The sequence below is a fragment of the Helianthus annuus genome, chromosome 5, assembly GCF_002127325.2.
Source record: "Helianthus annuus cultivar XRQ/B chromosome 5, HanXRQr2.0-SUNRISE, whole genome shotgun sequence".
Taxonomy (NCBI): Eukaryota; Viridiplantae; Streptophyta; class Magnoliopsida; order Asterales; family Asteraceae; genus Helianthus; species Helianthus annuus.
Genome location: NC_035437.2, coordinates 78,797,761 through 78,808,252, shown reverse-complemented (window position 1 = coordinate 78,808,252; position 10,492 = coordinate 78,797,761). Strand labels below are relative to the sequence as shown.

Genomic DNA, 10,492 nt, shown 5'->3' with positions numbered 1-10,492 from the left:
TACGTTTGGTTCTCGAATTACTCCCAGGGAATCGACTCTACGCCAAGTTCTCCAAGTGTGAATTTTGGCTGGAGGAGTTTCAATTCCTCGGTCACATTGTCAATAGTCAAGGTATTCATGTCAACCCCACGATGATCGAAGCTGTTAAGAGTTGGGTTACACCTAAGAACTCGTCTGAAGTCCGTTCTTTTCTTGGACTAGCGGGCTATTACTGCCGATTTATCAAAGGATTCTCTAAAATCGCAGTGCCGCTTACCTCTCTCACGCACAAAGATAAGCCTTTTGTTTGGGGAGCCAAGCAAGAGACTGCCTTTCAAACTCTCAAGCATATGCTCTGCAATGCTCCCGTCCTCGCTTTACCTGACGGAAACGATGACTTCGTTGTCTATTGCGATGCCTCGAACCTTGGTCTTGGTTGTGTTCTCATGCAACGGGATAAGGTCATCGCTTACGCATCTCGTCAGCTCAAGATCCATGAGAAGAACTATACAACCCACGACGTCGAGCTAGGCGAAGTTGTTTTTGCGTTTAAGATTTGGCGACACTACCTTTACGGTACAAAGTGTACGGTCTTCACCGACCATAGGAGCCTACAACACATCTTCAGCCAAAAGGAACTTAATATGCGTCAACGCCGATGGGTAGAACTTCTCAACGATTACGACTGTGACATTCGTTATCATCCAGGTAAAGCAAATGTCGTTGCCGACGCCCTCAGCAGATGAAGCTATTTGCATAGCGTTCGTAACGTTCAAGCCCAGCATCATCTCGAAACCCTTATCCGCGAAGCCCAACATGCTTGCTTGTCACACCCCGATTTCCACGTGTATCACCGGTGGGCCCGGTGGGGGATTACCGTGACGTAGTTGGCAACAATATAGTCAAACCACACAATTATATGAATGCACAGCGGAAGCAAAAAGATAAATATAATTCAACCTTTTGAATGTAATATCAAGTGTATTACAGAAGTCGAATTGTATCCACAGGGGATCAAAATAATAATAAAGTATTGTTCAGTCAGATACAGCATCAAGCTTGCGAGACTTATCACGATGCTAGGAAGCTGCTACCAGCCAATTTCGTGTAGTACCTGCACTTAATCTTTTTGGGAAAATACGTCAGTTTACACTGGTAAATACGTTCAACTGACACATTTGAAAATGTTTATTAAAATTGATTTGAATGCACGAGGCACAAACTCTTTTATAACTTGGGAAAATTATTAAAATCTTGTGAACGAATTACATGTCCTTTTATGCGTTCAGTAGCCCGGATCCTGTCCGGGTTAAAGATTAATAGACACACCACATTGCGTAAAACCATAGTGTAAAAACCAGCGGCTACTTCTTTTAATAATAATGTCGACATAATATACCGGGTGTACGCCTACACCGGGATGTCGAGGTCGTGGCCATTTCGTAAAATGATGCCAAGGATATCCGGGACAACGGTCATTAACCCCCCCCCCCCCAAAGGCTTTTAAGTAACAAGACTGTTTAAATGAGCCGATCACATTATTCAATTAACCACCTAAGCGATGGAAGATATGATGCTCAGTCAAGCGGTATTAATATACCGTATCCCAAGCCCGTATAAGGGAAAATAAGTTAAAAGTATTTACCTTTGCAAGTATATTCCTTAATGGATTACGTCACAGATAGCTTTTACTGGGGCTCCTATTCTGGAACGAAGGTTTTAATTAACCTATTAGAATCCTAACGGGTCTTTATATTGGCCGTAGCCTAGACCGGTTGGTTCCGAAATATAAATACGGTTTAATCGCACGAAAAGGCGAAAACCGAGAATGGAGTGTGATTCTGACCCAACAAGTTCAGAGACTTGTTTTATATGGGTTTAAGGTTCACACTCTGGATTTCAGGGTCAAAATAATATGGTTTGACCCATATCGGCTAATTTATGAAAACTAGTTTCATAAGCCGAATCGTGCGCGCAATAGGCGCAACGGTTAACCATGAGAGTCCTACGCTTATTTCCTAAGTCAATATGCCTTAAAGAGGTTGTGGTATCAGTAGGATACCTTCCGTGATGCCCGTAACGAGTTTAAGTTAATATTATGCCCCGTAGGGGTTTTTCGGTCATTTTAAAGACTTTTAAAGAGCTTTTCGAGTTCTACAGGAAATCTGAGTTTCCCGAACAGTTTATAGAGTCTAAAATACTTTATTTATTATTTAAAATCAGTAGCGACTGGAATCGGGTGAAAAGACCTTGTAGAACTCAAGTTTTGGCCGAAAAGGGCATATTCGGTATTTACCGAACCGTAGCCATAACCGCAGGTTATGAGCGAGGTAAAAATTATTAAAAATCTTTAAAAATCCCAAAATATTATTTTATAACAGTGGGTAAAAGTTTTGGTGACGAAATCTTGGTTTAGATAGGCGTTATGCTAATTGCGTCGTTTATTACATAAGTTTACATTAATTGCGCTATTTAGCATAACTCTCATTCTAGACCTCGGATTGACGTGAAACTTTAAGGACATGCTTATAATTTAGTAAGCAAGGTTATGGTCCGTTCACGCGTCCGAAATATTCGTTTTATTTTAAAAAGGCCGTTATGGTCAACTTTTAGGCGATTAACGGAAATGCGTAAAAGACTCGGACAAATAATGAACCGGTCACAGAGGGTTATACCATCATGTAACCTGGTCCTAAGAGAGTCCTAAGGATGTTGAGTCCTAAGGGTTCTATGTATTTCTAGCAAGCAGGTAATAAACATAAACCTTATTACCTAGGATGTTGAGTCTTGCACGTGGAGCGAAGTGTCGTTGCGGATCGTTGAAAGCACTGTTCTGGTTATAGTCTGGTTTTAATAAAAACGTTTTTCCCATATTAAAACCAAGTTCTCTATAACCAATGGCTCTGATACCAACCTGTCACACCCCCAAATCCACATGCGGAGTACCACCGCTTGGGAGCGTGACTGACCAGGATCAAGCCACCAATCATATTGAACATAGCATTTTAAATATTAAAAGTAATCATTACAACCCATCACAATATAACTGGGTTTCAATAAAAAACATAACTTAAGTTGCGGAAGCATAAGTATGTAAACCCAATGTATGTCATAAGTTCAAATTGTTTAAGCGTTTAACATAACATCCACGATTCACATCCCACAACGACCTGCTCCTCCCTGTGCAAGCTCCATAAGTACCTAAGGTCCTGCAAGACACGTAACAGAGAGTCAACAACTAGTTGAGCGAGTTCACAGTTAATAGTTCAGTAATTGTAATAGTATAGTAAGCCTTGTGTTCGTTCATTAAGTCATGTATCGTATTAGTTCGTATCGCGGCCCTCTAGGCATGTATGCTAAGATTTGGGAAAGTTCTCAAGTATTCTAGACTAGGTATATTTGTATCGCGGCCACCCGGCATGTGTGCGAAGTTTAGTGTATAGTTCGCAGCCTTCCTAGGCATGTGTGCGAAGATTAGTCATATTATCGCGGCCAACCCCGGCGTGTGTGCGAAGATCAGTTCTATAAGAATCACTAGTCTAGTCGTATCTTATCAATAACCCTTCCTCACCCGAGGACCATATAACTAAGTTCCATAAGCTAGGTAAGTACAAGTAAATAATCCAAACCCATTCCCACCCTGGGAACTCCATGCCTTGGCTGTGTGAACTCACCTTGGTTTGCTCGGTATGCTAAGTATGTGTTCACAAGTAATCAGTCAAGTCCTATAGCGTGCATGTATACACAATCAGTTCAAGATCATAAAGGTTCGCATGCAAGTCTACATCACATAATGCTTGGCAGTTAACATCATGCACCACATAAACAGGTAGTCACATTCATAACATTCATGCTTCACACACGTGTCTTTCACAGTTTGCTATAACATTGTTATTCATTAGCATGCTTGATAGAACCAAGTAAACTAACAGGAGTTAAGTTTTTGGGTAAAGGGATTACCCCGGTGAATTTTATAAATAACCAATAAAAGAACAGGGTGTGTCCAGGACTAGACACACACTACTAGCCAAGGCATACCCCGACTAGAGAACCAAACAACCAAGACCAGAAAGAAAAACAAACACAACCAAGACAACAACCCGACCAAACACTACCACAAACTAAACATTAAAACCAAAAAAAACAATCTAGATCCTCCTTAGCCCGGGTCAGCCATTATATCCTTCTTCGAAAGCATATATCCTTCCAAGCCACTTTAGAACGAACCGGACCCTGAACCCCACCATTCCATAAAAACCGACGCATACATTTTTCAAGTTCCTTAACAATTCTGACCGGAAGCATGAAAACTGAGGCCCAATAAGAATACATAGCAGATATAACCGAATTAATCAACTGGAGCCTCCCCGCAAAAGATAACGACTTAGACACCCAATTATCAATCCTCCTTTGAACCCTTTCAACCAGAATTTTACAGTCACTGTATGCAAGTCTTGAAGAGACAAGTGGCACTCCAAGATAACGGACGGGGAGGGAACCCTCCTGAAACGGCATTAACCTCAAAATCTGATCCTTTGTATGGGAAGGAACATTGCAAAAAAAGATAGTACTTTTTGGAGCACTTGGAACCAAACCCGAAATCATCGTAAACCAATGGAGAGCGTCCCTTATCAGCTTGACCGAGAGACAATCAGCATGAGCAAAAATAAATAAATCATCAGCAAAAGACACATTAACAATCTTTTGTTTGGCACAATGCGCATGAAATTTAAAACCTGAGCCAACCATCGACGCACGCTGAAGGAGGAGGGATAGGACTTCCATGACCAAGGTGAATAAGTACGGAGACAATGGGTCACCCTGTCTAAGACCCCTCTTACCACTAAAATACCCATGTAGCTCCCCATTGATGCTCAAAGAATAAGACACTATAGACACACATTTCATAATCCACATGACCATTTTCCGATGAAACCCAAAACCCTCCAAGACAGCTTCAAGAAAAGACCAGTTGACAGTATCATAAGCCTTTTGGATATCAATCTTCAAGGCACATCTAGCCGAGCCTCTATCAAGATGGTAGTTATGCATAAGCTCCTGCGTTAGAAGAATATTATCGGTTATTTTACGACCAGGGATAAAAGCTGATTGATTAATGCTGACTAAGCCATCCAAGCTTCCCTTAATTCTATCCGTAATAATCTTGCTTATGCATTTAAAGAGGACATTACTACAGGAAATCGGCCTATAATCAAGCACCGTGTTAGGGGATTCCTTTTTAGGAACTAATGCGATAATAGTGTGATTGATTTGCTTCAACATTTGGCCATTTTCAAAAAAATCCAGAACTGCGTTCGTAACTTGATCACCCACCACATCCCAAGAATGTTTAAAGAAAGCCGAGGTGTACCCATCCGGACCTGGAGCCTTATTTTAACCTCATCACGAGTCACCGAACGAACCATATGATTAGCAGAAAAGTCATTTAGAGTGTTAACAAATAAATCCCCAAGATCAAAATCCTTAACCTGGTCATCCATGCCCAAAAAATTCGTATAATGATTAAGAAATGCTGTTGGAACTTGATCGCCCTCGTACCGGTTCCCATGCACATCCAGAATACTCGAAATTTTATTCCTAGCATTCCTACTTTGCATACATTTATGAAAAACCTCGTGTTTGCATCCCCCGCACACAACCGCTCAACCTTGGCTTTCTGCTTAAGGAAGCACTCCTCATCATACGCAGCCGTTTGAAAATCACGAAGACATTTGGCATGCTCGTCCCGAAGCAACATATCCAAGGGATTAGCATCCACTTGATGTTGAACATGGTCAAGTTTAAGCCGCAATTCAGCAACCCTTTCATGCAAGTTACCTTGCCGATAGAGGATTTTGCGAAAGAAAGGTTTCAAGTTCCTCATCTTCTTCACTACCGCAAACATGGAATGACCATGAACATCCTTTGCCCATTCACACGAAACAGCCTGCCTAAACTCAGCTTTAGAAACAATGAAATTTGGAAATTTGAACGGTTTCGGTCTAGAACGGGTCGCTGATGAAAACTTGAAGATGCAAGGGGAATGATCCGATAATCGAGCCAGCTTAAAAAGCGCATAACCATTCGGAAACAGATCCAGGAACTTAAGATTTCCCATAACACGATCCAACTTCTTCATGACTCCAATACCCTCTCTAGGCTTTTGGTTCCACGTATAGTGGATGCCATGGCTCGGAATGTCAAGTAATTCAGTCTCCTTAACACAATCATAGAACTCCCTCATGCCAATAGAATGGTTAGAAGGGCTGGATAAACAATCTTCCATATTGAGAGCAACATTAAAATCCCCAATGACAATCCATGGCTTCTCACGAGCCAAAGCATTAAAATTGCATAGATCCTCCCAAAGTGCTCGACGATCATGGTACTTGTTTTCAGCATAAACAAAAGAGCAGAAAAAAACTCTATTATCAACTTTAATCAGAATTTAGGTATGCATCACCTGGTCCATTTGCGAGATAACCATGATATCCACCACATCTGCATTCCACCCAAGAATTATTCTAGTACCTCTGGAACATAACCCCCCATTAGATGTCCAACTCCAGCTCCTAAAGACTTTGTTACAAATATCAGATAACTTATTAACATGGATATGCGATTCTAACACTGCGCAAATACTTAACTTGTTTTCAGCAATAAGAACCCGAACCTCAGCTTGTTTAAGGGGTCGGTTCAAGCCCCTAATATTCCAAGCAGCTAAACTATCCATTTAAACCCGTAAACCCGGGAGTGCTTGCCCCCTCAGCATTGCTTCCAAGAGAAGTATTACTCATAAATTTCGACATTTCCGTAGGCACAACCTCTACAATCTCTTCCACATAACCCTCACTCGGTCTATTAGGAACAACCACCTTTGGCCCCGTAGATTTTGCATTAACAAGAGGGATATCCGCATCCCCGTCTGACTTAGACAAAACTTCAAAAGAGTTTTTGGTTGCCACATTGGCATTCACATTAGAATCCGGCTTATCATTCTTCGTACCCGACGTGCTAGCACCCGAGCTTCCTATTTTCGGCTTATACACAAATTTGGCCCTCTGTTTCTTTTGCATAACCCCTTTTCTAGCCATTTTCCTCTCATCCGTTATGAAACCCTCATCATCAATGACAACCTGCTTAGCTTTTGGAGCGACATTCTTAGGACAAGATTGATCACTATGACCAAAGACGCAGCAAACCGAGCATCTCTGAGGCTTCCATTCATACTCAACCTTCACCTTTTCAGTAATATAACCATCCTTATCAAGTTTCGGAATTGCAACCGTAATATAGTCCTTTAAATCATTATCCGCACTAATCTCAATTAAAGCACGGGCAAAACTACTTCTCCCCCAGTTATCTACACACATATCAGCCGTATAGCCATCCAACCGTTTAGGAGTACCCAACTTAGACGCTAATAAACTCAGCCCACCATCCGTGTAAATAGCAATAGGAACATTATGGAGTTTCACCCAAACCGGAACCGACTTAATACACTCCTTTCTGAGGTTGACCGAAGGCGACCAAACATTCAAGAAAAGAGGAACCTTTCTAATTAACCATGGCCCTCCTTCAAGCACTTTCATCATCCCCTCCTTAGAGTCAAACTTGAAAAAGAAGAATCCGTCAGAATTCATCATAATCTTGGCAAACCCATGTTTAGACCAAACATTTTTTGCATAGTATTCCACAACAGGAAATGGAAGCCGATTGCCCAAGAAATATCCATATAAAACATTTTGAAATTTGTCCTGGACCTTTTTGATTACCTCACGAGGAATAAGCACATCAGCATCCTGAACCGTCTATGTAGCATCCAGCTTTCGGAAATTAACCTCCCTTTTCAGCGAATTCTGCACTTTAACTTTGTCAGCATACGAAAATATGGAAGCATCATTAACCACGTTGCTCGAGCTGGGGTTAGCTAGGCTATCCATGTTAGCAGCCGAATACCCTCCTCCATATCCCCACGTACCATCCAATTCCACAGGTTTTGAAATTTCAAACAACCCATCAATGACCGACACATTACTAGTAGAGAACATACCACGTCTCGGCATCATCGGATTACCCTCAATATTTGTAACTCGCAAACCAATCCCACGAACCGGAGGTGTGTTATCATCAATCCCAGGAGAATGTTGATCCGAAGGTTTCACCCCGCCACTTTCACCCTCCATGCATGCAAAAGAAATCCCTAACCAGCCGACAATAGCACAAACTATCCAATAAACCCTAATCGGCCAACAATAAGGAAACAATCACCAAGAATCAGAACCCGAAATTGAGAAGAGAGAAGCTTCACAAAACAAAACCCTAATCAGCCGACAATGTGAAAACTATTCCAAAAGAACTAGAATCCGCAAACTCAAGAAAATAGAACCCGTAATCCTTTAAACCCTAGAACAAAACCTCAACCCTTGATCGATTAAACTAGTGTCATCAATCTAGCTAAATTAAACTCAGTTAACCGCAATCAATGGCAACCAGATTAATAGATTAGGGTATCAGAATATATTACTAGGGCGGCGATTATAACAGGAGTTAAGTTAACTAACCGAGTTAACAACCATTAGGGTTACCCACTTAACTGAGTTACATAGTTTGACAGGGTTAGCATGATTAACTGAATTAGCAACTAACAGAATTTATACACTAACCATAAAGTTCGGACCACATGAATATCTTTCAAGAAAGTCGGACATGGTGCATAGGTTAAAAAGTTCGGACCTTATTTTTTTTGGGTAAAGGGTTACCCCGGTAAATTTTATAAACCACCAACAAAATAAAAACAGGGTGTGCCAAGACACTGACACACACTACTAGTCAAGACAAACCAAGACTAGAACATCCAAGAACAACAACCAACGACAAAATCATACAACCAGAAAAAAGAAAACAAAGCCCGACAACTAAGCCTCTAGCAACAGGACACCGAACAATAACAAGCTCTAGCCCGGGTCACAATCCAAATTCTTTATCGAAATCTGCCAGGTATCCAAGAGGTTACGGTGCTTCCAGTCCCTCCCAAGCTTGAACCCCATAATCTTCAATCGAACCGTACTGATGATAACATGGGAAAGCATATCAGGGGTTCGTTGGACACTAGAAAATAACCGGTTATTCCTCTCTTGCCATGCATAGTACGTAGCAGCCGCAATAAGGAGCTTACCAACAATCCGGTCAAGCTTGCGAGAATTTGCATTTTGAACCATCCACTGCATAACCGAGGACCATGTGTTATTGACACTCTCCATGTTGACCATTTTCCTCACTGAATCCCAAACTTCCGTGGCAAAGGAGCATTGAAAGAAAAGGTGGTCTCTAGAATCTCGATCATGGTAACAAAGAGGACAACACATAAGAATCAGATTTGTAGTACTACCAGCTTGCCAAGTAGCCATCCTGTCTTGCGTCTTTAACTTATTAGTTATCACTAACCACATATGGAATGAATGCCGAGGAATGCATTGACTGAACCAAATCGAGTCAACCCAATCAACCCTATCACCCCTGTGACGCAAAGTATTCCAAACTTCCCAAGACCGAAAATGACAAAGGTTCCCTTCCATATCTTTCCAACTACATCGATCAGCCATATCAACTAAAGGATGCGGTGAAGGAATATTTATAAGAACTGGAAAAATATCGAACCAAGCTTGAGGCCATTTCCATTGGCTGATATCATCAATAAGATCCGCAACAGTAGACCGAAGGTTAAGACCCGCATTGGCTATTGCCCGAGGAGAAATAAAGGATCTGAGAGGACTACAAGAACACCAGTTATCACTCCAAGCATTCGTTTGCCGACCGCTCAGGATAGACATCCAAATATAAGGCCTTATGTGATTACGAATTGCAAGAATATGTCTCCATCCCCAGCTTACACTACCACGTTTCGTCACCTCCCAGAAGTTTGTACCTTTCAATTTGTAGGAATGAATCCATTGTACCCAAAGAGAAGGACGATTGTTTTTTTTGGGTAAAGGGGTTACCCCGGTGATTCTATATATTCACAACCAAACAAAACAAGTAGTGTAGGGAGTCTACACTAGTTCTTTCATGGGACATGCCCCATGAAAGTAAACAAACCAAACAGCCAATGTAACCAACCAAAGGAAAAACATAACTAGACTACCATCTAGGAACAGAACATCAAACAACACACAAACTGCCTATTCAATCACCATCACCATTAGTGTCCGCATCTGGTATCCCCCATTCCCCTAGAAGCCTTCGAACTCTTTCATTCCGCTTCCACTTGATTCCCATAATCTTATACCGAACAGTCTCGATTATCACATCATAGAGCTTCTCCGGAGGACGCGTTTGATTCTTGAAAAGCCTCGCATTACGTTCCTGCCATATAAAATATGCAGAAGCAGCTACTACCATTCTACTCACATAATGATCCACCAGTTTCGAATTGCATTTAAGCATAAGCCAACCAACGATATCCTCCCACTTCGAAACAATATTCTCCATGCCAGCTTTTAGACGAACCCTA

At 41.5% G+C, this 10,492-nt stretch overlaps 2 protein-coding genes across 2 annotated transcripts; both read right to left on the bottom strand.

Moving 5' to 3' along the window:
• Window positions 1–6,704: 6,704 nt before the first annotated feature.
• LOC110943164 lies at window positions 6,705–7,622 on the bottom strand. The gene has a single exon (XM_022184918.1). The coding sequence runs from the start codon at window positions 7,620–7,622 to the stop codon at window positions 6,705–6,707; it is 918 nt and encodes a 305-aa protein (XP_022040610.1).
• A 1,314-nt stretch (window positions 7,623–8,936) lies between these two features.
• Window positions 8,937–9,812, bottom strand: LOC110943162. The gene has a single exon (XM_022184917.1). The coding sequence runs from the start codon at window positions 9,810–9,812 to the stop codon at window positions 8,937–8,939; it is 876 nt and encodes a 291-aa protein (XP_022040609.1).
• Between the last annotated feature and the right edge of the window lie 680 nt (window positions 9,813–10,492).

Coding starts and splice junctions, on each gene's coding strand:
- LOC110943164 (XM_022184918.1), bottom strand. CDS start 7,622: ATGAATTCTGACGGATTCTTCTTTTTCAAGTTTGACTCTAAGGAGGGG.
- LOC110943162 (XM_022184917.1), bottom strand. CDS start 9,812: ATGTCTATCCTGAGCGGTCGGCAAACGAATGCTTGGAGTGATAACTGG.